The sequence below is a fragment of the Nicotiana tomentosiformis genome, chromosome 7 (genome assembly GCF_000390325.3).
Source record: "Nicotiana tomentosiformis chromosome 7, ASM39032v3, whole genome shotgun sequence".
NCBI lineage: Eukaryota > Viridiplantae > Streptophyta > Magnoliopsida > Solanales > Solanaceae > Nicotiana > Nicotiana tomentosiformis.
The window spans coordinates 93,420,376-93,448,228 of record NC_090818.1 but is presented as its reverse complement, the minus strand read 5'-3'; the positions used below and the strand labels follow the sequence as shown (position 1 = coordinate 93,448,228).

General features: G+C 40.3%; 1 protein-coding gene across 6 annotated transcripts; it reads left to right on the top strand.

Annotated features, from left to right (window-relative positions):
* Positions 1 to 27,853, top strand: LOC104109051 (intracellular protein transport protein USO1). 6 transcript variants are annotated; one of them, XM_070181735.1, is made up of 19 exons: positions 426 to 542; positions 601 to 946; positions 1,040 to 1,296; positions 3,031 to 3,075; positions 3,237 to 3,299; positions 3,424 to 3,486; positions 3,627 to 3,689; positions 4,046 to 4,108; positions 4,247 to 4,309; positions 4,506 to 4,568; positions 4,666 to 4,728; positions 4,933 to 4,995; positions 5,195 to 5,257; positions 5,522 to 5,605; positions 5,784 to 5,846; positions 24,674 to 24,733; positions 25,391 to 25,531; positions 26,863 to 26,958; positions 27,057 to 27,853. In XM_070181735.1, the coding sequence occupies exons 3-19, from the start codon at positions 1,090 to 1,092 to the stop codon at positions 27,588 to 27,590; spliced, it is 1,797 nt and encodes a 598-aa protein (XP_070037836.1). In that variant the 5' UTR covers positions 426 to 542; positions 601 to 946; positions 1,040 to 1,089; the 3' UTR covers positions 27,591 to 27,853. The 6 variants fall into 6 exon arrangements, with proteins under 6 accessions (XP_070037838.1, XP_070037835.1, XP_070037840.1 ...); XM_070181737.1 differs by lacking the exons at positions 426 to 542; positions 601 to 946 and adding an exon at positions 1 to 155 and having other exon boundaries at positions 5,522 to 5,584; XM_070181734.1 differs by lacking the exons at positions 426 to 542; positions 601 to 946 and adding an exon at positions 1 to 155.

The following is a 27,853-nucleotide window of genomic DNA, read 5'->3' as shown; positions in this document are numbered from 1 at the left end:
TTTACCTCTCCCCCCACCCCCAAATCCCAATTCAGTTGCATCTCCAGCCCCCCCCCCCCCCCCCCCCCCCCCCCAAACAAAAAATAGAAGCAAAGAAAGAAACTTCAACTTTTTGGTCGCACGATTTCTCAAAGGCTTCTGGATCTGTTCGTTCGGTAAGTAGACATTTAAATTAATCCTATTTTATTGTAGCATTAAACATTTTTAGCTATGTTAATCCGACTTTTTTTTTTTTTATGTATTCTATGTGTTCATACAGAGGAAAATTGATGTTTTTTATACGTTAGAAGAGAAATTAATGTTTGTGTTGTCGTACATTGAAGTTTCATATTTTTTTGCTGGTCGATTTTGAAGTTGATCTGAAATTGAGGTTCCGGAAAATGCCTTAGTTCTAATTTGTTCTTTACTAATTGATTCTGGAATGTGCAAGTTTCTTTTTTTAACATTTTAAGCCGTAAAGATGCAATGTTCTCCATTTTTTTTTGGTGAATTTTATGGTTCATATGGAGGAAACTACGTTTCTGATCTAATTTTTGTGGTTCGTCTTCTGGTGCATTTGAAGTTTTATATCTAGAAAATGCCTTAGCTTTAAAGATATAGTCTATTAATTTTTTCTGAAGCTCCAGGTTGATTCTGGACAGTGCTTCACAAGTGTTACAAGGGATAGACTTTATATGCATCTTTTCATTTTACCATGTCGAATTCAAGTTTATTCTTATTCTAAATGTTGCAATTAATTTTTTTAGCTGTCTTCACGCAAAGTTCTTTTTTATTTGTTTATCGAGGAAATTACATGTTATATTATGGTCGATTTGAAACATGACTTGATTTGAATTTGAGGTTCCAAAAATGCCTTAGCAGCTCTAGTTGTATACTTTATTGATTGATTCTGGGCAATGCTTCACAAGTTCTAACAAGGAAGAGACTTTAAATGCATGTTTATTTTGTATGTCTAATCGGAACTGTGGTACATGATTAGATCTTTTTGTGTCTAATTGGAATTGTGGTACATGATTAAATCTCTTTATGGTTTATGTAGGTTGTCGGTTCCGTTTGTATTTGAGTTTTGATTGTTGAACCCCCGCACAAATGGATGAAGAGAAGAAGAAGAGGAAGAACAAGAAAAAGAAGAATAAACAGACCAAAGGGATTGAAAATAATGCCGTCGGTGCAGAAGAATCAGCTTCCTCCAATCAGAATCATGCTGCTGAAATACGTTGCGCTGACGCACATACTGATGATACTTCGGGAGCAGATGAGACTCCTAGTAGACATGTTACTAATGGTGCCAAAGTCGTAAGTTTGACTTCTGCAACAAATCATTCTGGTTTATAGGTTTATTTGTTTTCCAAATCTGAGCAGTCACGTTTCTAGAACCATATATATGTAGTTTCCATGCCACTTTCTGTTGTATTTTTTTTTTTGGTGAAAAAAATGGAATTCTTTTGTGTTTCATGCGTTCATATTTTAACATCATTGGGTGCTCCCAAAATACAGCCAAAAAAAAGGTTGTCCAATTGATAGCTGTCCTTGTGTTAAAAGCTCCAAACTTGTCTCCATGAATTAATCATCAAACGTTGCTTTTTAGCTTCTTGCTTCCAGCTAAACTCAATTTAGAGATTGAACTGCTGCACAACAAAGGCTGCGTTGGTTGCGAAGAAAAAGTGGGAAATAAAACTGAGAAGAGAGAGAGAGAGAGAGAGAGAGAGAGAGAGAGAGAGAGAGAGAGAGAGAGAGAGAGATTTTTGAAAACTGGAGATTGTCCAATTCGTAAAGAATATCTTTTTTGCATCATCATCACCTTATATGGTTGAGATTAAATAAGGGCAGAAAATTGTTGATCTAAAGCCCAAAATGCTGCCTTTCACTACGTCAGAATCCAACTTAGCTTATAGCCTTATACTCTTCTCTAAACCCCATACTAGGTTTCCTTATATTCAAAGTTTATGCTAAAATTGCTGCATCATTATTGAGAAAGAATAATAAGAACTTACGTAGTTTTCCTTATGCTTGATCGCTGAAAGAATCTGTATAAAAACTTGAAAGCCCCGTTATTTTATTTTTATTTTTTGATAACCGTGGTGACCGGGCCAGCTTTGCGAAAGCCCCGTTAGAGAGCAACATTTTCCTTCTTTCTTTCTTTCTTTCTTTCTTTCTTTCTTTCTTTAGTTTCCTTTATGGAAAAAAATGGAGGTGCAACATTAAATGCCTTTTGTAGAGTGCTTTCTTTTAAACTGTGTAAGCGGGTTTTAATGAAATTTTAACCATAGGTAAAACATTCGTTACATGTCAAAGTTCTATGGAAAGCTGGAAGATTTGGAAATGGAGAGGAGTCCTTGCCCCAGTGAAGGTGAAGTTAATAGGAGAAATTCATGAAAGAAAGGGTGCAAGGAAGAAGAAAATAAGGAGAGAGAAAATGAAAAGAGAGATATTGGAACGTCTTGTGGGAATCAGGAAACGGAAATAAATAAGAGAAGAAAAGAAGAAAAATAAAAGCATAAGGTTTAGAACTAATGCTGCTTGGTGGAGTTTGGTAGGAAGTAGAAGTAAATAAAAAATATGTTGAATGCCTTTTTACCTTTATATTTTAAAGCCATCACGAATGGAAACTAAACAGGTTCCCTGCTAACTTTTAAGGAGTCAGATGGATTATATGTGCAGAAAAATAATTCACGGGGTTAGTAGCAAAAGTGGCTATGATCGGGGCTATAAAACAACAATAACAAACCCAGTTTAATCCCATAAGTGGTGTCTGGGGAGGGTAGTGTATATGCAGACCTTATCCCTACCCTATAAAGGTAGAGAGGTTGTTTCCGATTGACCCTTGGCTCAAGGAACTGGGGGGGGGCTACAAAGCACTACACAATTTCCATTTGCTGGCTGCTCTGATTGGAGTCCACTTCTGGATTTTGCTTGCTTGCTTACTTGTTTGTTGTTCCTTTGTATTGTTCATTTTTTGTTACTTCCTATACGTATTGGGTCCTTGATACTTTCTGATATGTTCTCTTTTTGTTACTCTTGCTTTTACAGTCATCTTTAGCAGAAAATGAGAAACACAGTAGGATGGATACAGAGGTGAGTTAAGGCCTCCTTTTTGGGCAGTGTTTTGAACTGTTTTTAGTTATGGGCTCATTATTTGATGATAACTGTATTCTCTATCTCTCTCTGCTCCTTCTCTATATCTTTATATTTATTTAACTCATGACAAGTAATTATTTTCTCTATTTTATGGACAGCCCACTTCTCAAGAGAAAATTAAACAATTACAGAGAGACAAGGATGCACATATGCAAAAAGAGGTGCAAGCTGTAAAATCTTTTACTTGGGTAGTCTTTACCTGAGTTTACATTCATATAAAATCGCCATATATATTTCCTATCTACATTATAATTGAAGCATCTAATACTTACTGCTGTTTTACAGGCTATTTCTGAGGAGAAACTGAAACAATTAGGAAAGGAAAAAGATGCCAATTTACTGAAGGAGGTAACAAAAACTCTACGTACAAATTTTGCTTCATAGAACCTGTAACTTGCTAATTCATTTTTAGGCCAAAGTTTGGTGCTTAATCAGTTTTAAGATATTCTTTCCTTCTTCTAACATTATGGATTTGCCTTGATCTGCAGTCTAACCTTGAAGAGAGGATTAAACAACTACAGACTGAAAATAACAATCATAGACATAAAGAGGTATTTTTGAACTGCCCCTGTCCCAAAATGGGCACCCCTTTCCATTCCAGAGGAAAACAATTGATTTTTGACTAAAATTTAAGTGTATCTTTTCGTGACTCAAATATTGGAACAACTGCGTAGTACTTTTTATGTGTTGTTCGAATTATGCATTTACATTTTCAAAATTGAATTATTCTAGTCCACTTAAATTTTGAATACTGGTCAATTGACCCTTGATGAGCGAAAAAGGACTAGGGGAAGAGGAAGTATCATGCAACAAATTGTACAGAGGTTGCAAATCATTGCTGTGTTGCTAATCCCTTTTCCTGTTTATTCTATCTACTTTGAGTTTTACGCTCTTCTGCAATCTTCAGGCTAGCTTTGAGGAGAAAATCATGCAATCTCAAAAAGAAATTAGCAGTCTCAAGAGGCAAGAGGTAATGGGGAAACATGCATAGATGCATATTGCACTGAAAATAGTTATGCTTTTTGGAATGTATTATCCACCTAAAAGGTCTTTCTTTGTTTGGTCATTGGTCTTCTAGAGTAATCAGTGACTTTTTGGACTTTTGCAGGCCGGCCAAGAAGAAAAGATAAGACAACTGCAAATGGAGAAAGATGTCTACCTGCAGAAAGAGGTTCTGAAACTTTTAACAATTTCATCTTCTACTTCTGTGGAGGTGTTCAAAGATATATGCACTTAGGGTTAGGGTGACGCTAAAATATTATCTTTTATTATCATTAGGGCTCCTTGATTGTCGCCCTTTTACTGCAATAAAGAGTCTTTAAAGTTTCGGTCTACTTGACAAGAAGTATGCTCTCTGTAATTTTCAGGCTGAGTTCGAGATGAAGAATTCTCAATTACAAAGTGAAAAGAATTCCTGGCTTCAAAAGGAGGTGATAGCCCCATATGACAACGAACATTTCCTTGTATATTAGAATCAAGTTGTTGCTTTTCCTCTCTCTAAGAATATCTATTCATTTTAATTTTCAGGCTGAGTTCGAGATGAAGAATTCTCAATTACAAAGTGAAAAGAATTCCTGGCTTCAAAAGGAGGTGATAGCCCCATATGACAACGAACATTTCCTTGTATATTAGAATCAAGTTGTTGCTTTTCCTCTCTCTAAGAATATCTATTCATTTTACCTTTATTGGATATAAGCATTGGATTATCATATCCTTTTCTCCACTTCTGCCCCCAATTTTGAGTTTTCTTTTGAGGCATGCAGTAAGTTTCAGTCTATACCTTGTTCGTTGCAGTCTGGCTTTGAGGAAAGAATTAGTCAGTTGGTGAATGAAGTGGAGAAGTTGAATTCAAAGAGGGTAATGAATCCTGAACTTAGTATTATTAGATCTTTATGTGCTTCTGTTGTTTCACTTGATTGTGGGGGTCTTTTCATCCTATTGACTTTTGTGCAAACCTTTTTAACTTTATGTATTGTGGAAATTTGGTTATATTTTCTCCTTGATAATTTGATTGGTTCCAAAAATTTCACGAGAATAACTTTAGCACAAATATCAGGTGAGCTTGGAGGAAAAAGTAGAAGAGATGGAGAAGGAAATAGAAAACAGAGTCCAGAAGGAGGTAATCTCTCTTCTATCTAGTAATTTTGACAGGGATTTGTTCCTAATATCCACTGTGCTGATACTTTCAGTTTTTGTTTTTCTGTTGGTTTTCTCTTCTCTTGGTTTTTGGTTCCATTTGGGGCAAAAAAATAACTAAAAGTTGCAAGTTTGGTAATTTGGATTGGTTATTGCAATAAAGGAGATAGAGGGTGAAGTTAGGTATTGATTAAAACAGAATCCTTGAGATGGGATAGATTTTAGCCTAATACCATCTTTCTTGCAGGTTCACTTGGAGGAAAGAATCAGTCAGTTGGTGGATGAAGTGGAAAATTTGAATTCGATGAGGGTAAAGAATTTAAAAGTCACTGTTAGTAAATTCTTATGCACTTCTATTGTTTCACTTGATTGTGGATGTTTTTCTTGCTTTTGACTTCTGTCTCATACCTGTTTACTTTCATGTTGTTTAGCAATATATTTTATTTTCTCCTTGATAATTTCCTGGGTTACATAAACTTTTCGAGAATGACTTATAGCATGAATATCAGGTGAGCTTGGAGGGAAAAGTAAAAGAGATAGAGAAGAAAAGAGAGAACTGGTTCCAAAAGGAGGTAATCTCTTATATATTAATGCTAGTTGTTTTGAGTGGGCTTTGTTGCTAGTATCCACTATTCAGATACCTATATTTATCATTTCAGTTGGGGCCAAGTAATAACTAGCATTTAACAAGTTAGGTATTTCGGGTGGCATTTAATGGAATTATGTTATGCATCTCCATTAAGTTGCTATGAAAATTCTGTGAGTAGCGATATGATATGCTTATTTGATGAGGAGAAAAATGAATATGATTCAAGACGCTTGGCAATTGAGAAGAAACATATTCATAAAAATATTTGGCTTTAATTAAATGCTCATAGATATAATTATTTAGCAAAAACAAAGTGCACACTGAAGAAATTGTTAAAGAAAAGTGAATAACAATTTGAGTCAGATGGTTTTGGAAATACTTAGTGACAGATAAATGTGGTTTCTATTAAGAAGAATAATAAGTTTTCTTGCTCACGAAGCTGTCTGCTCTGTTGAGGGAATAAAAGACAAAAAATAACATGGAAAGAAGGAATCATGGTAAATCATACTTAGCAAGTGCAATGCACGATGTTCATTCATTTGGGTCTTCCTGTATGATGCCAAAAACTTCTGTATTTCCGTCCTAACAGATTTCAAGAAGTCATTTTTGCTACCCAACATGTACTTTTCTTGTTTTCTTCCATCAAGTGACATTTTCTACTTAATCGTAACAATTCATGTTCTGTACATTTGAACCGAAATGTCAGTGGGAAGTGCTACTAAGATGAAACGGTGAGATGTAAAAGCTTTATGGCAGATAATGGCAGTACAATTTTCTGTGTGGAAAACCTACTGTCAGGGGCGGATCTATGTACAAGGTTCGGGGTGGTACGCCACCCGCAAGCTTCGGCGAAAACTCTCTCTATATGTATATATATATATAAGAAATAGTATATATATTTAAAGTGCCACCCACAGAACAAAAGTGGCCAAGGTGCCAGTGGCAAAGGTCCATCTTTTCCTTCTGCTGGTTGTGAGTTCGAATCCAGCTGTAAGCAATTAAATTTTTGGCTTCATTCAGTTACAATTAGTACACTGACACAACACACTTTCTATTTTAAATGTTTGGCTTTTAACTAATAAGATAAAATAATAATAAAAAGCTTTACAATTAAAATAATATTCCTAGAAATCTAAAAGCCTTCCGCCACTTTCCCCTTTCCCAAAATTAGTCTCCAGCAAAAGGAATCCCAATTCCCAAGTCCCCAACCCCGTCTCCAGCAAAAGGAATCCCAATTCCTAAGTCCCCAACCCCCACTTTGCCCGTCCAGTCCGTTGGCTTCTGGTTCTCACGCTCACATCTTCAGTTCGTTCTCTTTTGCTGCTTCAAAGCACGCTTATGTACAAGGTTCGGGGTGGTACGCCACCCGCAAGTTTCGGCGAAAACTCTCTCTCTCTCTCTCTCTCTCTCTCTCTCTCTCTATATATATATATATATATATATATATATATATATATATATATATAAGAAATAATATATATATTTAAAGTGCCACCCACAGAACAAAAGTGGCCAAGGTGCCAGTGGCAAAGGTCCATCTTTTTCTTCTGCTGGTTGTGAGTTCGAATCCAGCTGTAAGCAATTAAATTTTTGGCTTCATTCAGTTACAATTAGTATACTCACACAACACACTTTCTATTTTAAATGTTTGGCTTTTAACTAATAAGATAAAACAATAATAAAAAACTTACAATTAAAATAATATTCCTAGAAAGCTAAAAGCCTTCCGTCACTTTCCTCTTTCCCAAAACCCGTCTCCAGCAAAAGGAATCCCAATTCCCAAGTCCCCAACCCCGTCTCCAACAAAAGGAATCCCAATTCCTAAGTCCCCAACCCCCACTTTGCTCGTCCAGTCCGTTGGCTTCCGGTTCTCACGCTCACATCTTCAGTTCTTTTCTTTTGCTGCTTCAAAACACGCTTATGTACAAGGTTCGGGGTGGTACGCCACCCGCAAGTTTCGGCGAAAACTCTCTCTCTCTCTCTCTCTCTATATATCGGCGAAAACTCTCTCTATATGTATATATATATATAAGAAATAGTATATATATTTAAAGTGCCACCCACAGAACAAAAGTGGCCAAGGTGCCAGTGGCAAAGGTCCATCTTTTCCTTCTGTTGGTTGTGAGTTCGAATCCAGCTGTAAGCAATTAAATTTTTGGCTTCATTCAGTTACAATTAGTATACTCACACAACACACTTTCTATTTTAAATGTTTGGCTTTTAACTAATAAGATAAAACAATAATAAAAAGCTTTACAATTAAAATAATATTCCTAGAAAGCTAAAAGCCTTCCGCCACTTTCCCCTTTCCCAAAACCCGTCTCCAGCAAAAGGAATCCCAATTCCCAAGTCCCCAACCCCGTCTCCAGCAAATGGAATCCCAATTCCTAAGTCCCCAACCCCGTCTCCAGCAAAAGGAATCCCAATTCCTAAGTCCCCAACCCCCACTTTGCTCGTCCAGTCCGTTGGCTTCCGGTTCTCATGCTCACATCTTCAGTTCTTCTCTTTTGCTGCTTCAAAGCACGCTTATGTACAAGGTTCGGGGTGGTACGCCACCCGCAAGTTTCGGCGAAAACTCTCTCTAGTGGTAAAGGTCCATCTTTTCCTTCTGCTGGTTGTGAGTTCGAATCCAGCTGTAAGCAATTAAATTTTTGGCTTCATTCAGTTACAATTAGTACACTGACACAACACACTTTCTATTTTAAATGTTTGGCTTTAACTAATAAGATAAAATAATAATAAAAAGCTTTACAATTAAAATAATATTCCTAGAAAGCTAAAAGCCTTCCGCCACTTTCCCCTTTCCCAAAATTAGTCTCCAGCAAAAGGAATCCCAATTCCCAAGTCCCCAACCCCGTCTCCAGCAAAAGGAATCCCAATTCCTAAGTCCCCAACCCCCACTTTGCTCGTCCAGTCCGTTGGTTTCCGGTTCTCATGCTCACATCTTCAGTTCTTCTCTTTTGCTGCTTCAAAGAATGCTTATGTACAAGGTTCGGGGTAGTACGCCACCCGCAAGTTTCGGTGAAAACTCTCTCTCTCTCTCTCTCTCTCTCTCTCTATATATATATATATATATATATATATATAAGAAATAGTGTATATATTTAAAGTGCCACCCACAAAATAAAAGTGGCCAAGGTGCCAGTGGCAAAGGTCCATCTTTTCCTTCTGCTGGTTGTGAGTTCGAATCCAGCTGTAAGCAATTAAATTTTTGGCTTCATTCAGTTACAATTAGTACACTGGCACAACACACTTTCTATTTTAAATGTTTGGCTTATAACTAATAAGATAAAATAATAATAAAAAGCTTTACAATTAAAATAATATTCCTAGAAAGCTAAAAGCCTTCCGCCACTTTCCCCTTTCCCAAAATTAGTCTCCAGCAAAAGGAATCCTAATTCCCAAGTCCCCACACCCGTCTCCAGCAAAAGGAATCCCAATTCCTAAGTCCCCAACCCCCACTTTGCCCGTCCAGTCCGTTGGCTTCTGGTTCTCACGCTCAAATCTTCAATTCTTCTCTTTTGCTGCTTCAAAGCACGCTTGTTCACTGGTCACTTGTCTACAACCACCATTGTAAAGCTTCCTCACTTCCTCTTGTTTATTTCTTAACCCTATATGGGCTGTGACTATTTTTTTCTCCATTAAATATATGTTTTTGCTCTGTTTTTTTTTGTATTTAGTTGGATTTTAATGTTCTTGCAAAACTTTATTGTCACTTTAGATTTATTTGTTATGTATTTCTTTGGTTTTGTTGAAAATCCCATGCCACTTAAATGGTTTCATTGTAGAAATTAATTTCGTGGCTAAAAGAGAAAGAACATCCCCAATATTTTTGACCAAAAAAAATTCAAAATTAACAATAAAAAGTATTAGGGATAGTTGGATAATTTTCATTGGCTAAGCTTATTGATGGTATGAAGTAGAAATTATTCTATATTCCATAGTGAGCTACATAGAAAGCTTTCTCACTAGAATGAGCTTTTATTTTATAGGAATTGAATTCAGATGGATAAATTTGTCACGAGGTTGGACCATTCTCAACCAAGTCTTAATTGTCAATCCATGAGCCAAGCAAATGCCAATGTTTCCCATCTTATAAATGAACTCGATTTGGGGTCACTTAAAGGCGATCCAGGAGAAAGAATACCTATCACAGACTATCACCCTCGAATACGAGATGTAGTAAGGAAACATTACATTCAACAAGGTCCTTGCCAACCTTACAAGCATCAATTTCCCAAAACTCAAATAGGAGGAAGAATGCGTCAATTTGTTCCAAGTTGGTTCAAGGGCCAATTTTCTAAATGGTTGGAGAAGAAAGATGTGGCATATTGCTTATGTTATTTGTTCAAAAATGAATTTATTCATGAAAGTGCGGGCGGATTTTATACAAAGAATGGTTTTAGGGCTTGGAATAAGGGTCTTGAAAGATTTCATTTACATGTTGGTGATGTAATAGTGTCCATGATAAATGTTTTAAGAATATGCTAGACTTATCAAATCATCATCAATCAATTCAAGTTGTTTTTGATAAGCACTCCGATAAGTTGAAAAGTGAGTATCGGATGCGTTTAGAAGCATCAATTAATGTGCCAAGACTTCTATTGTTGTATGGATTGCCTTTTAGGGGTCATGATGAAAGTGAAACTTCAAGTAATCAAGGCCTTTTTCTAGGATTCTTACGATGGTATGGGGACAAGCATCCGGATGTGGGAAAAGTCATATTAGAAAATGCTCCACAAAATGATACTTTGACTTGCCGTATGATCCAAAAGGATATTATCAATGTTTGTGCAAAAGAAACAATAAAGGCTATAATTGGAGACTTGAATGGAGATTACTTTGGTATATTAGTTGATGAGTCCAAAGACATCTCACACAAAGAACAGATGACTCTTTGTTTACCCGAAAAACGGATAGAGTTGAATTTGTACGTAGTTCTAAGGGTATGTGGTATAACTTGACACAAATCGTAAGAGTAAGTAGAAATGTTGAATATTGACCGTAAACAATGAAATACAAACGAAGTTAAAAAGGGAAAGATTTATAAATAAGCAAGATGAATCAATGTGTATAAGGCTCAAATGGATAATCTCTTAATATGGGAGTGTATCAACAGTATTTGAGTTACAATGCACTAATGACCTGATGCTTTACAAAATAATAGCCATCCCTCTTATAGTGGAGGGATCCTACTTTAGATATAGTAAAACATACATAGTGGGGAACCCATGATAAATCAGCTTTTCCCTAATTTCCGCCGAGATTCTCTCTCTTAGTGCTACTTTAGCGGCTCTTGTCTCTTGGCTCGATCTTGATTGGACTCGGTATTGGTCGGTTTCCAGGTTTAGAGCTCGATGCGGGCTTGAGCTCGATGCTGACTCGGGGCCCGGTATTGATTCGGGCTCGGTGTCGGTTGGTCTTTGGTTCTGAAGCTTGATACCATCGCTTCTTATCATAGCTCGATTTGGACTCGAATTCGATAATGACGTCGAGCTCGGTATTTAATCTGACCCCGAAACTCGAAGCTCGTTCGTGCCTTCTTCAAATCTCACCTCGATATTATGAAGACGCTCTTCGGTCCATCTTTACCAATCGTACGAAGGTCGAAAACAGTTTTGACTGTATACAGATAGTCCCCTCGTTTCTCGGGAAGGATGTGGCGAGAAACGATATGATTTCCCAACGGCTCGATTGGATATACACGTTTGCATCGAGCCCGACCATGATGTACGTGATAGCTGTCCCGTCGGTTCAGTTTACCAAGGCATTAAATGCGTGTCAGACGGTGGTCGGCCACTGCTGATATTGAACCGTCGTTGCTCAATCTATAAGTAGCCCCCTTTTTTTTTTTTTACCATTTATCACTTTTACGCCTCCAACCTTCATATTTTTCTAAGCTCTTTTTCGTATCTTTTGAGTTCATCTGTAGGTTGATGATTTTTATTGCAAAAATCTTTCTTTTGTGATTTTCACTGCAAAGTCTTTCTTTAAAACACCACATCTTTGTCATCTCCTTCTATTTTCGATTTCTAAATCCAAAATGGCGAAAACATCTAAAACCGTTCCTCAAAAAGAAAAAAAGCTTCTTCTTCACAGCCTGCTGCCGACAAAACACCGGTGGAGCCATGTCCTGAGGAGTGTGTTTCGGGGGCGTGTGTTCTTACCTCCTATTTTAAGATCGACAAAGGCTCGTCAGTTCCCGGTCGATGCGAGCCAGTATCGAGGTATATGTGCTCGATAACCGAGGGGCATCTCGAACAGATAAGGAAAGATTGCAACTGGGAGAACAAAGAAGTGGTAATCCCGGCTCCCGAGGAAGATATTACTACTCATGTGAAAGGGCTTTTAAATGTGTATACCTACCCTTTTATGTTAGGCCCCCTCGACTCTGTTGTCATTGATTTTTGCCGTCAATACCAAATAACCCTAGGCCAAATCCATCCTTCTTTTTTGCGGATCGTTATTCTGATCCGCTTCTTTGTGAACAAAATCGAGGGGATGCCTTTCACCCTCGACCATCTTATTAGATTGTACAGCTAATAAAACTCAGCGCTGGGCTACCAATGTGCTGTTCTCGAGCATAGACGAGGACAAGGATCGAGGCTGGATGGGAAGGTTTGTTGAGTGAAGACTTCGGACCTAATTCCGGCCGAGAAGATGCCATTTCCCGAGGAATGGAACATGAAGCGTAAGTGTAATAGCTGTTATCTCCTATTGTTTTGCCCATTCGTTTCTTTCTCACCGATATCCCCTTTTGTGATGCAGCGGTTCCTTGGATGCCCGGTGCAGTTCCTAACCTTAAGAGTTGGGTACGGGACCTGGCTTCGACCTCTACATACGCCGAGCGCTCGTGACGTGATTTGTCAATGGGTCGATGGGAGGCCAAAAATCATGGTAAGCTTTTTTCTCATGTCTTTGATAGTTCGACCGAAATGTTTTCCATATACTTAACCAATTTTCTTGTGTGTAGGCTTGGCAAAGATGCGATTTTGAGGCCCCCGTCTGGTGAGGAAGAGACGCCGGCCCTGGTCCCGAAACCGACGAAGGACCATAAGAGAAAAAGGGCCTCTACTTCCGAAGATCCACAACCTAAGATAAGGGCGGCTCGTAAGCCGAGGAAAAATACCATCCCTTTGACCGAAGAATCAGTTCGGTGTCTAAGGGATGAAGACGAGGAAGAAGAAGAAAACGACGTGTCCGTACTGGTGGCCCGAGTGAAGAAAACCATCGATGCCCCAAAGGCAGCTGGATCGATGGTTGTTTATGAGCCTTTTCCTCGAACTGAGGGGATATCGGAGAAGGGTTCCGGCAAAGCCCCCGAGTTGCTGGAGATCGAGGATACCTCCCATCGAAGTCAACAAACGGTGGATATATTTGAAGGGACCGACCCTGAACATCTCCGAACCGAACAGAATGCCCCAAGCGACTTGCCTACTCTCCCCGCTTTTTCCGAAGGGGCGATTCGGGAAGCCCAAGCTTTGGGGACCCTCGAGATAGGCCGGTTCCACGAAGGAGAGATCCCTTTCGTGATTTGTTTACTGGTGTCGGGGATGTTGCTGGCCCTAGTGATGTATCGGGCCTTTTCTTCGAAGTGCAACAAGCTCTGAATCGGGTAAGCTCTAACTCCCTTCGTTGGTGCCAACTTTATGTTTGCTTTTCTTTTCTAACTTCTTTTCTTCTTCCTTCGTAGGCCTCAGTGGTCCATCGAGAGGCATGTTCTCGATCTCGAGCTGAGTTGAGTCAGTACGAGGCCGACCTCCGAAGGGTCACTGAAGAGAGAAACGCCCTTAAACTTCTCTGTGGGCAAAGGGAAGAGGAAATCAGGGAGCTCCGAGCCGAGTTAGCCAAGGCTCATCAAGACCAGGCCGACCTGACTGAGCAGGTAATGACAATCTTAAAAACCCACAGGCTCGGTTCTGGAACGATGGCTAATATTTCGATCTCACAGTTGCAGCAGAAGCTTGAGGTGATCGGGCTGCTTCGTGAGGAGGTTGATACGATAAGGGCGGAGACCTTGGGGTGGAAAGATGGCATGGACCGCCTTGCTGCAGAAAAAGAAACTGCTCGAGCCTAATTATTATCGGCCGAAAGTCAACTACAAGGCATAAAGGAGAAGAGCTCGGTTCAAGCAAGGAAAATAGAGGAGCTCGAGGCTCGGTTGGCATCCGAACTTGCTAAGGCCAAAACTGAAGCAGAAAAAGCAAAGGCCGAGGCAGATGCATTCGTGGCTGTCTATCGGACCGATGCCGAAGCCGCTCAGGTACAGGCGAGAAAGGCAACCGAGACCGCTCAAACTCGAGCATACTGGGTTGCTGAAATCGCCAAATGCCAATCTCGGAGGGAGACCCTCGAGGAAATTCATGCTCGAGGTTTCGATCTCACCGAAGAGATAAAAAAGGCTAAAGAACTTGAAGCCGAAGCTGGAACCCTGGCTTCCGATGAAGATGATAATGATGATGAGAGTGAGAGCGAGTCTGAGAGTGGGGAGGAGCTCGATGGTGAGGCTGCTCCCGGAGATAATCATGAACCTTACGATTTTTTGTTTTTGATCTTTTTTGTGTATGGTCCTGATCGGACCTTGTAAATACTCATATAATATGATGATCTTTTCCTTTCCCGATTTGTCTTTGTTTCATATTCTGCCTTGTGAAAACTTTGCTTCAGTCAAGCCTTATGAAAACTCTAGCCTTATGAAAACTCTGTTTCATTCATGTCTTATGAAAGTTTTCATAAGTTCGAGGCTTTAGGCAATTTGATCGAAGCCGGATCTTGTAGTCTTTATAACCGAGCGAGTGATTGCTCGAACTCGAAGTAATGTAGTTCGTAGGCTCTTAGGCTTAGTAGTTGAGTGAGTGATTGTTCAAGCTTGAAGTAATCGTAGCCCGTAGGCCTTTAATAGTCGAGTGAGTGATTGCTCGAACTCGAAATGACGTAGCCCTTAGGCTTAGTGGTCGAGTGAGTGATTGCTCGAACTCGAAATAAGAGTAGCCCGTAGGCTTAGTAGTCGAGTGAGTGATTGCTCGAACTCGAAATAAGAGTAGCCCGTAGGCTTAGTAATCGAGTGAGTGCTTGCTCGAACTCGAAGTGAAGTTGCCCGTAAGCTTAGTGGTCGAGTGAGTGCTTGCTCGAACTCGAAGTGAAGTAGCCCGTAGGCTTAGTGGTCGAGTGAGTGATTGCTTGAACTCGAAATAAGAGTAGCCCGTAGGCTTAGTAGTCCGATTTACGGGGTAATGGTCGGCGGGCCTTAAGCCTGTTTGCATAATAGATCACGAAATAGAGGATGGATTCTGAGATATGAGATCGGTAAAAAATTCTCTTTATGTCATTATACATGTGTTTATGTTCTGTACCAGGGATCGAGCAAACTACATGAGCATGATTCGTTTTGACCATTTGGCTCTTACAATTTTTCCTATCGAAACCCTGTTGTCATGAAGTAACTTTCTTGCTTCGAACTTGATAATCGAACTTGATAATCGAACTTGATATATTCGAGGGTAATGCCCCACAGTATTCGAGGTTTATTGTAAAGAGGCCCCGGATACTGTAAATTTGTTCTAAGTTAGCACGATCAATGGTTGCCTCATTAAAAACCTTGCCGAAAAATCCATTTGGGATAAAACCGGTCTAAGGAAAAAAGAGTGCAACGTGTGCTCTCAGGCCTAAGGCTTTGTGTTGAATAATCCGTCCCTGTTCTCGGTCGAACTCCTGCAAGGGTTAGTTTCGAAATATAAACGAACATGGGAGGATTGTACCTTAGTAGTAGTATCGTTTTAGGTGCGACAAGTTTCAATTGCTTGGTAGTTGTTTGCCGTTTATAATACCGAGCTTGTAGGATCCTTTACCGACGATTTCGAGTACCTGATACGGTCCTTCCCAGTTTGGACCCAGTTTTCCTTCATTTGGGTTTCGGGTGTTGAGGGTGACCTTCCTTAGCACTAAGTCCCCGATTTTAAAATGGCAAAGATTGGTTCTTCGATTATAGTATCTTTCGATCCGCTGCTTTTGGGCGGCCAATCGGATGTGAGCGGCTTCTCGTTTTTCATCCAATAATTCGAGGCTAGTATTCATAGCCTCGTGATTTGACTCTTCTGTTGTATATCGAAACCTGGCACTGGATTCCCCGACTGGAATCAAGACTTCGGAGCCATATACTAAGGAGAACGGGGTTGCCCCCGTACTAGATTTTGATGTTGTTCGATATGCCCAAAAAACTTCGGGTAGAATTTTCCTCCATTTCCCCTTAGCGTCGTTCAACCTTTTCTTTATGTTTTGAATGAGTCTTGTTCGTCGATTCGGCCTATCCGTTCCCACTAGGGTGATACGGCGTTGTTAATATTCTCTTTATTTTATGGTCTTCGGAAAATTTCGTCACTTTGCTGCCGATAAATTATTTTCCATTGTCACATACTATTTCGGCGGGTATCCCAAATCGACATACGATGTGATCCCAGATGAAGTCTATAACTTCTTTCTCTCACTTTCTCGAACGCCTGTGCTTCAACCCATTTAGAGAAATAGTCAGTCATAAATAAAATGAACTTAGCTTTACCTGGGGCCGATGGCAGAGGGCCGACGATATCCATCCCCCATTTCATGAATGGCCATGGGGATAGGACTGAGCGAAGTTGCTCTCCGGGCTGATGGATCATCGGTGCAAACCTTTGACATTTATCACATTTTCGAACAAACTCCTTTGCATCTTTGTCCATATCGATCCAATAATATCCTGCTCTGATTATTTTTTGGACTAATGAATAGGTACCGGAATGATTTCCGCAAGTGCCCTCGTGAATCTCACGTAGGATGTAGTCGGTATCTCCTGGTCCCAAACATATTGCCAGTGGACCATCGAACATCCTTCTAAACAGCGTTCCATCATTGGATAAGGTGAACCGTGCAACTTTTGTGCGTAGAGCTCTTGACTCCTTTGGGTCTGATGGAAGTTTCCCGTTCTTGAAGTATTCTATATATTTGTTTCTCCAATCCCAGGTTAGACTTGTGGAGTTTATCTCAGCGTGACCTTCCTCGATTACAGATCTCGAGAGTTGAACGACAGTCCCCGAGTTGATCTCATCTTCCTCGACCGATGACCCCAAATTTGCAAGTGCATCGACCTCACTATTTTGTTCTCGAAGTACATGCTGTAAAGTCCATTCCTTGAAACGGTGCAAAGTTACCTGTAGTTTGTCCAAATACCTTTTGCATTCTATCCTCTCGAACTTCGAAGGTTTTTGTTTACTTGGTTTACCACCAGTAAAGAGTCACACTTGGCTACAATGACTTCTGCTCCCAAGCTTTTAGCTAGCTCGAGACCTGCAATCATAGCCTCGTACTCGGCCTCGTTGTTAGTTAGCCTAGTAGTTTTGATAGATTGCCTAATAGTGCTACCCGTGGGCGGCTTCAAAACGATGCCTAGCCCGGACCCCTTCACATTCGAAGCACCGTCTGTGTAGAGGGTCCACACCCCTGATGATGTACCCGATTTTAACAAGAGTTTTCTCTCAACTTCGGGTACCATGGTTGGCGTGAAATCGGCCACGAAGTCCGCTAAAAATTGAGACTTGATGGCCGTTCGGGGTTGACATTCGATATCGTACCCACTGAGTTCGACGGCCCATTTGGCCAATCGGTCCGATAGTTCGGGTTTGTGCAAAATATTACGAAGTGGGTAAGTAGTTAATACGCACATGGGGTGACATTGAAAGTATGGTCTTAACTTTCTAGAGGCGCTTATCAGTGCAAGTGTCAATTTCTCTAAGTGTGGATATCTAGTTTCTGCTTCCCCTAAGGTTCGACTTACATAATAAACGGAAAATTGCGTACCTTGCTCTTCTCGAACTAGGACACCACTTACCGCCATTTTCGATACCGCCGAGTACAAGTAAAGTTTCTCATCTGTCTTCGGAGTGTGAAGCAGCGGTGGGCTCGATAGGTATCGCTTCAATTCCTCTAATGCCTGTTGGCATTCCGGGGTCCGGGCGAAATCGTTCTTCTTTTTGAGTAGAGAGAAAAATCGGTGGCTTCGATCTGACGACTTCGAAATGAATCGGCCTAAGGCAGCTATCCTTCCGGTTAGCCTCTGCACGACTTTTACACTGTCTACGACGGTGATGTCTTCGATGGCCTTGATTTTATCGGGGTTGATCTCGATCCCCCGCTTCGATACCATGAAGCCAAGGAACTTCCCCGAACCGACCCCGAAAGCACATTTCTCGAGGTTGAGCTTCATGTTGTATTTCCTTAAAATCTCGAACGTTTCCTGCAAATGAGCCAAATGGTCCTCTGCGCGCAGGGACTTAACTAACATGTCATCAATATAAACTTCCATCAATTTACCTATTTGTTCCTCGAACATTTTATTTACTAGGCGTTGGTAAGTAGCTCCTGCATTTTTTAGCCCGAAGGGCATTACATTATAACAATATGTTCCATACTTGGTGATAAATGAAGTTTTTCCTTGGTCCTCCGGGTTCATTTAGATTTGATTGTACTCGGAATAGGCATCGAGAAAAGTAAGGATCTCGTGGCTGGCCGTGGCATCGATCATGCGATCGATGTTAGGCAGCGGAAAAGAATCTTTGGGGCACGCCTTGTTTAAATCCTTATAATCTACACACATTCTAAGTTTTTTCCTTTATTTAGGGAATACAACTACATTGGCTAACCATTCGGGATATTTCACTTCCCGAATGAACCCTATTTTGAGAAGTTTAGTTACCTCGTCCTTTATGAATGCGTGCTTTACCTCGGACTGGGGTCTTCTCTTTTGCTTCACCGGTTTGAACCTAGGGTCCAGGCTTAGCCGATGCGTCGTTATATCCGGTGGGATCCCTGTTATGTCTAAATGGGACCAAGCAAAACAATCTATGTTATCAATAAGAAATTGAATAAGTTTTTTCCTGAGTTCGGGGGTTAATCCCGTTCCCAGGTATACCTTTCGTTCGGGCAGGTACTCGATCAATATAACCTGTTCCAACTCTTCGACCGTTGATTCGGTGGCGTCAGAATCTTCGGAAACAATAAAAGTTCGAGGGGTCAGAAAATCCTCCTCTTCTTCTTCTACCTCCTGCTTCCTTGATTCGGTCGAAGCTGGTGGTTGTGATTGCTATTTGACTTCCTGTTTACCTTCGATGTTCGACCTTTCCGAGGTTGACAGTGTTGATATCGGTGTTACCTCATCAACTACAAACATTTCCTTTGCAACATGCTGCTCCCCGTTTACTGTTTTTATACCGTCCGACGTTGGGAATTTCATCATCTGGTGGAGAGTCGAAGGGACTGCCCTCATATTGTGGATCCAAGGCCTTCCGAGCAGGGCATTGTACCTCATGTCACCCTTGATTACGTGGAACTTGGTAGCTTGAATGGTTCCAGCCACGTTCACCGGTAGAGTAATCTCCCCTTTAGTTGTTTCACTGGCCATATTGAAGCCGTTTAAGACCCAAGCAGCGGGCACGATTTGATTTTGTAGGCCGAGCTGCTCCACGACCCTTGATCGGATGATATTCGCCGAGCTACCTGGATCCACTTAAACACACTTAACTTGAACTTTATTTAATAAGATAGAAATTACCAGAGCGTCGTTGTGGGGCTGAGAAATGCCTTGTGCTTCTTCGTTGTTGAACGATAAAGTGCCTTCGGGCACATAATCTCGGGCTCGTTTTTCCATAGTGATTGATACCTTAGTGCGTTTGAATATGGGTCCCTGTGGAGTGTCGACCCCACCGACGATCATATGAATGACATGTTGGGGTTCCTCCTGTTCATTTTTCCTGTTGGCGTCTCTTTCTCTGAAATGATTCTTGGCTCGATCGCTGAGGAACTCTCGAAGGTGGCCCTCATTGAATAGACGAGCTACCTCCTCCCTTAATTGCCTACAATCTTTGGTCTTGTGACCATGCGTGCCATGATACTTGCACATCAAATTTGGTTTTTTTTGGGAAGGATCAGGTTGTATGGGTCTGGGCCACCTAGTATCTTTGATCCTTCCGATTGCCGACACAATGTCCGATGCATCGATGCTAAAGTTATATTCCGATAACCGAGGTGCTTCTGTGGGATCGGCATACTTGTCAAAACCACTTTTGCTCATAAGTCCCCGAGAATTCTGTCCTCGATCACTTCTTCGATTGTTCCGGGTGGAATTGTGTCCTGAACCATTGTTCCTTCGATCCACGGTATATGGTTGATATCGGTCTCTGTTCGACCTTGACTCCCTGTCGACGTCCCTCTGGTTTTTAACTACCGACCTGTTTGGATGTACTGAACCGGAAGATCGATCAAATTTTGTTTCAGCCGACGTGACGCTACCGAACTCCGCTCGTTCAACCCTTGGGTGAAAGCTTGAACGGCCCAATCATCTGTGACCGGTGGCAATTCCATGCGTTCCATTTGAAATCGGGAGACGAATTCTCTCAGCATTTCATTATCCCTTTGTCTTACCTTGAAAAAAGGTCCGATTTTCTCGTTGCGACCTTTATCGCTCCTGCGTGTGCCTTTACGAAAGAGTCCGCTAACATGGCGAATGAGTCGATGGAGTTTGGTGGTAGGTTGTGATACCAAATCATTGCTCCCTTCGAAAGGGTCTCTCCGATTTTTTTCAACATCACAGATTCGATTTCATCGTCTTCTAAATCGTTACCCTTGATGGCACATGTGTAAGAGGTGACGTGTTCGTTGGGGTCGGTCGTTCCATTATATTTAGGAATCTCGGGCATGCGGAATATTTTGGGGATCGGTTTTGGAGTTGCACTTGGTGGAAAAGGCTTTTACACGAATTTTTTGGAATCCAACCCTTTCAACACTGGTGGTGCCCCGGGATCTGATCGACCCTGGAGTTATATGTTTTCACTTTTTTATCGTTTGCTTCAATCCGTTTTGTGAGTTCCTAGAGTATCTTAGCAATTTCGGAATTAGTCCCCGATTCTTGCTCATTTGATCTTATTATTGTTGGCTCTGTTCTGCGGGTGATTTCTCGGGGTAGACTGGGCTCCGGCCTGCTCGGTACCTGGGTTTGACTCTGCAACTGAGCTATCGCTACCTGTTGAGCTTGCAACATTTCGAAAATCATATGCAAGCTGATTCCGTTTTCCTCAACGTTATAGGTTTCTCGAGCTGCAGATCGAGTACCACCATGAATGCTATTTTCAGGTTCAGAACGTAGGTTTGCCTCAATGGCCACATGCGAATTAACGTCTAATGGCACTTCGACTCGAGCTCCAACGGCGTCGACAAGTGGCCTTTCGGCCCTGGGCGTCAAGTTGTTGTTCTCACCTTGAAGGCCAGCTTCGTTGTCGATAGGTAAGGCCATTTAATTGAGAGCTCGTTGTTGCTAATCCGAAATCAAAGACACTTCCGAAAACAAGCGTAAAATGGTGTGTTTTGCAGATTCGTATCAAATAATCACTATTATCCTTAGCCCCACGATGGGCTCCAAACTGTTTACCCGAAAAACGGATAGAGTTGAATTTGTACGTAGTTCTAAGGGTTTGTGGTATAACTTAATACGGGGTCAGATTAAATACCGAGCTCGACGTCATTATCGAGCTCGAGTCCAAATCGAGCTATGATAAGAAGCGATGGTATCAAGCTTCAGAACCAAAGACCAACCGACACCGAGCCCGAATCAATCTTTGGTTCGAGGGGGCCTAACATGAAAGGGTAGGTATACACATTTAAAAACCCTTTCACATGAGTAGTAATATCTTCCTCGGGAGTCGGGATTACCACTTTTGTTCTCCCAGTTGCAATCTTTCCTTATCTGTTCGAGATGCCCCTCGGTTATCGAGCACATATACCTCGATACTGGCTCGCATCGACCGGGAACCGACGAGCCTTTGTTGATCTTAAAATCGGAGGTAAGAACACACGCCCCGGTAACACACTCCTCAGGCTGTGGCTCCACCGGTGTTTTGTCGGCAGCAGGCTGTGAAGTAGAAGCTTTTTCTTTTTGAGGAACGGTTTTAGATGTTTTCGCCATTTTGGATTTAGAAATCGAAAATAGAAGGAGATGACAAAGATATGGTGTTTTAAAGAAAGATTTTGCAGTGAAAATCACAGAAGAAAGATTTTTGCAATAAAAATCACAGACCTACAGATGAACTCAAAAGATACGAAAAAGAGCTTAGAAAAATATGGAGGTTGGAGGCGTAAAAGTGATAAATGGTAAAAAAAAGGGGCTACTTATAGATTGAGCAACGACGGTTCAATATCAGCGGTGGCCGACCACCGTCTGACACGCATTTAATGCCTTGGTACTGAACAAACGAGATAGCTATCACGTACGTCATGGCCGGGCTCGATGCAAACGTCAGTGTATATCCAATCGAGCCGTTGGGAAATCATATCGTTTAATGCCACATCCTTCCCGAGAAACGAGGGGACTATCTGTATACGGTCAAAACCGTTTTCGACCTTCGTACGATTGGTGAAGATGGACCGAAGAGCATCTTCATAATATCGAGGTGAGATTTGAAGAAGACACGAACGAGCTTCGAGTTTCGGGGTCAGATTAAATACCGAGCTCGACGTCATTATCGAATTCGAGTCCAAATCGAGCTATGATAAGAAGCGATGGTATCAAGCTTCAGAACCAAAGACCAACCGACACCGAGCCCGAATCAATACCGGGCCCCGAGTCAGCATCGAGCTCAAGCCCGCATCGAGCTCTAAACCTGGAAACCGACCAATACCGAGTCCAATCAAGATCGAGCCAAGAGACAAGAGCCGTTAAAGTAGCACTAAGAGAGAGAATCTCGGCGGAAATTAGGGAAAAATTGATTTATCATGGGTTCCCCACTATGTATTTTTTACTATATCTATATAAGAGGGATGACTATTATTTTTGTAAAGCATCAGGTCATTAGTGCATTGTAACTCAAATACTGTTGATACACTCCCATATTAAGAGATTATCCTTTTGAGCCTTATACATTGATTCATCTTGTTTATTCATAAATCTTTCCCTTTTTAACTTCGTTTGTATTTCAACATTTCTACTTACTCTTACGATTTGTGTCAAGTTATACCACATACCCTTAAAACTACGTACAAATTCAACTCTATCCGTTTTTCGGGTAAACATCCGGTGAAGTTCATAATGGGCGAGGACTAAATCAAGAACGCGAGCTTCAAAGACCAGGTGACACTCGTTGGGGATCACATTTCAAAACATTAGATAATTTTATTGTTATTTTCTCATCTATTGTTCGTGTGCTTGAAGTGATTAAATATGAAGGTTCTAGCTCAAATGAGAGAAATCAAGCAAAATATCTTTTGAGTGAGATGACAACATTCAAATTTATTTTTATGCTTCACTTGATGTTGAAGTTTTGGCAATGTCAATTGAGTTGAACAAGATCCTACAAAAGAGGGATCAAGATATTGTTAATACCGTGGAGTTTCTTAACATCACAAAGAAAAGATTGCAAGAAATGAGAGAAAGTGGATGGGAATATTTACTAGATGATGTTTCCTCATTTTGTGTTATGTGATATTTTGATTCCCAAGATGGATGAATCTTATTTTCCTGGAAAGTCGAAGCGCAAGTCTTCCGGTGTTTGTTATTCACACTACTTGCGTGTTGATATCTTTTATGTTGTAATTGATGTGCTACTTCAAGAGCTTAATGACCGTTTTGATGCAGTGAGTAGCGATTTGCTTCTCGGGATGGCTAGCTTGAATCCAGCCAATTCTTTTGCTAATTTTGATAAAGGTAGAATAATGATTTTAGCAAAATGTTACCCAAATGAGTTTGATGAGGTTCAGATTCGAGACTTGAGTTATCAACTTGATACTTTTATAGTTCATATGCGAGCTGGTAATCCCAAGTTCTCCAACTTACAAGGAATTAGTGATTTGGCAAAAGCATTGGTTGAGGCAAATCTTGTGGAGACTTATTCGTATGTTTATTTACTTGTGAAGTTGACTCTGATTTTACCTGTTGCTACCGCAACTGTGGAGAGAGCATTCTTATCCATGAAGCAGATAAAGAATAAAGAACGGAATAGCATGGGTGACCAATATTTAAATGATTATTTAGTTTGTTACATAGAGCATGATGTATTCACAAATGTAAGTAATGATGTCATTATGGATTGTTTTTAAAATCTGAAAACTCGTTGAGGACAATTGTAAATAGATGATGTATATTTATAATATTAATATTATTGTTGGAAGTTTTATGGTTGCGTCAATTAGTTATAGTTATTATACTTTTTTCGTTTGATCGTTTGTCTATATAAATAAAAAAGATGAATAACCCGAACTGACGCCCGAGTTGATCAAATCGATTAGCTTGGCACCCGAAACCTCCAAATCCTGGATCCGTCCCTGCCTACTGTACTAATCTTTCTGGATACAGGGTTTTCTTTAATAAGACTGTAATAAGGTGGTGCATGTGAGTCAATGTGCACTTAGCAAATTGCACATCAATGAGTTAAAGAACAACTACTAATGTCATTTAGTTTACTGGAACGCAACAGCAGCTGCTCAGTTTTTTCTGGGCACGCATATAGAGCTTAGTAGGCTTTAGCACTTCCAGTGGAGTAGAAAATGAGAAAGGAAAATAGTTGACTGGTCTGAGCTACATGGATAAATCTGTTTGATTTTCCTTCGCTAAGCTACTTGTGAATCAATTGTTGGATTCTCCTCTCAATGCACTAGCCTTTTTTCAAGAATTACTTGTGAACATAAAGAAGAACAATAACAGGGGACATAACCTAATTGTTAGTTTTATCTGTTAAGTGCTAGTTATTGTGAAATGCTTCAGTAAGTTCAAAGATACTCTCTTGTTTTTTCTTGCAGAAGTCATTCCGAGAAATAATTTCCAGCCTGAGTGGTGATAATGCACTTTTAGAGGCGCAGGTATGCAGTTCCAGCGACCAGAATATGTGATGATTTTGCTTGACTGGATTACTTTTCCCATCAAACTGTTATAAACCTGCAGATTTGGTTTTAGCATCAATCATACAATGGATTCTTTGTAAAAAAAGGGAGCCCAGTGCACAAAGCATCCCGTATTCATGCAGGGTCCGGGGAACCGTCGCACCGCAAGGGGTGTGTTGTAGACAACCTACCCTAATGGAAGCATTAGTGGCTGCTTCCACAGTTCGAACCCGTGATCTATAGGTCACACGGAGACAACTTAACCGTTGCTCCAAGGCTCCCCTTCACAATGGATACTTTGTCCATATTGCAATTTTGATTTGAATAGTTTGGCGTTCCAAATTCCAATGATGGGATGTAACTCTATTGATTGATATGAATTGTGATGTTACTTTTCCTGAATTATTAACCTGTGTGTTTTCTTAGACCATATGTATTCTCCTTATACATAAAAGGAATTGGGAGTTGTAGTTGAGCATCTAAAATTTTGATTTAAGCTTTGCTTTTCCAGACGGTGTATCCTGAATTTTGTAATGTTGTCCTTATTATGGTTGTTGATGTGTGACATGGTGGAGCGAAATTGATAATCATTGCCTATTATTTCCTAACATGGAAATTAAAATCAAAGCTTGGCAGGTGAAGGAGTTCGAAGGGTTGAGGACCACTATTGTACAAGAAAATCAGGTACTCAAAGAAAATGTACAAATTCTGCAGACACAAGTCTATAACCTTGAGAAGAGTGCTGCAATACCTTATTCACCAACTGGGAGCAAAATGGTTAGTTGTTAATAATCTCTTTCATATAAACCTGGTCCTATTATTTGTTTCCTTTCATTTGTGGTGTACTGCTGGCAGGTGCTAGACCCCATAGCACCACTCCTTATTCTTCTTCTGCTCCTCCTCTCTAAAAGCACATTTCATGTTCAACATTCCATGTGCTCTTTTTGGTGCTTCATGGATCTCCTGTTATATGTCCTCCATGTATCACTAGAATTGCACACTATATTGCTGCATAAGCTAAGATACTTCTAATTTTGTGGACATGTTCGTTACTAACCTTGGATTTGGCCTTTTTTGTAAAAACGAAGAATTTAATTCGATTTTCTCTCCTATTTACTACGGCGATGAAGAATCAAATTATCACTATATATATATATTCCTTTTTCTACTTCTTCCAAGTGCAGGATAACCCCAAGGGGTAGGTTGTGGTTTTTTTTCTACCAATTGGGTCTCTCCCTTCACCACCCACATGGGGATGGTCTACAGGGTTTATAACTACTCCTCTTACTACAGGACGCTTACCTGCATATATAACTTGACGTTTCATGGTTGGGTCGATAGTTCACTAAGATAAAATACGTAGCTAGAGGAATTTTCCTAGATGTCACTTCTATAATTTAAGATTTAAGAGAGTGCATAAATCAGGGAACTCTTCCCTTCAGATTTGCAGAAATCTTAGCCCATGCAGGGCTAGAAACTTCTTATCAGATTTTTAGAATCTTGATCCTACATGAGTATTATGGAAGTCAAACCTGACCGATTTTTACACACTGTCCACTTGGATGCCAATTGGTATGTGGGGAAGACATTAGCCAATGGGAAAAATCCCTCTTGAGGCTATTCAATGAGTGATAGGAAGTAACACAGTGTTGATTTGGCTGGCCAACCTCATACGGCATGACTCGTAAGGAAGATTGAGATTAAAATGTTGAATTTTTAAATATTTATTAGTAAAGATCATGATTGATTAAACAATAAACATGAGATTGTAGTTTACTTGACAAGTATTAAGTGACCTACTTGACCATTTTCTATTTGATGATAACTCTTAGCATATCCATCATAAACCATTTTTAATGGCACTTAATGTATTTAAGTGATCTTCTCTTTCATGAAACACATTCAGTGTGTACATGCATTCTAATCACATAACATCTCAGTTTGAAATTTAGGGATGTAACCAAAACAAATTTAAATTATGGGTAATGGACAATATATATTAACTATTGATATTAACTAAATTATGGGTAGTGGACAACTATGTACTTACAACACATTGTTGCACATTGACATGTTACCATAACCTATTTTACTTTGTCTTGATGTAGAATACTCTTGAAAATGGGGATCTGAATTCTGAATTAGTAGCTACCCGAGCATTGGTGGACAAATTAGTCAGTGAAAATGCAGAGCTTGTGGAGAAGGTATTAGTAATGAAATTCCGCTTATTATTCTCTTACCTGAAGAGGCTTAGATTATGATATAGTCGTCTGGATTGGTAATTATTATTTTCTTATATTAGGTGAACAAGTTAAATGTGGAGCTCGATCAAAGAGGTCCAGCAATGGAGGTATCTTCACCTTTAGGCTCCGATGTAGTTAGCAGGAGCTCTGGGGCAGCTCATGTTGCCAATGAATCAGCCATTGCGTTAGATATGAGGCCTGGAGCCGTTCAGGAGCATGAAGTGGATCATGATGCAGAGCCAAAATCTAAACCCAATGAAGCAGTGCTGCAGTCAGGTGAAAGGCTGCAATCTGTGGAAGTCGCCATCGACAAAGCTGAGAGGAGAAATCACGAGCATGTGGCTAAGATAGATGGCATTGTTGTTGTAAATTCATCAGAAATCGAGTCTGATGAAATAGTACAAATCCCATTAGACGAGAATGAAGTTCAGTCAGTAGATTTAGAGGCTGCAAAAGTGAATCAGGATGATGAAGAGGTTCCGCTCACCAATGCACCGTTAATTGGTGCTCCATTCCGTTTGATATCCTTTGTTGCCAGATACGTGAGTGGTGCTGATTTGGTTAATAAGAACTCAGCAACCTCAAACCGATAACCTGTAGCTGTAAGTTTTTACACAGTGAAAAGGAGAAGATGACACCAAGAGTATCCTGTAGCTGGATACTGCCTCTTTTTTCTACCAAGTTTATCCATAGGGCTTATAGTTATAAAAGATTGAAATCTTGAGTTTGACCGTTTTAAAAACACAGCTGAAAGTTTGATGGAAATGTGGATGCTAGAGAGATGAGAGTTGCAGTTGGCTAATTTAGCCAGATGGATTGTGTATTCATTTATACTTCATTTGGATGTGTTGCACTA

Excerpts from the sequence above, each read along its gene's own strand:
- LOC104109051 (XM_070181734.1), top strand. The coding sequence starts at position 1,090 with ATGGATGAAGAGAAGAAGAAGAGGAAGAACAAGAAAAAGAAGAATAAA. Across the intron at positions 3,690-4,045 it reads ACAATCATAGACATAAAGAG|GCTAGCTTTGAGGAGAAAAT; the intron begins GTATTTTTGAAC and ends TGCAATCTTCAG. Across the intron at positions 4,729-4,932 it reads ATTCCTGGCTTCAAAAGGAG|TCTGGCTTTGAGGAAAGAAT; the intron begins GTGATAGCCCCA and ends TGTTCGTTGCAG.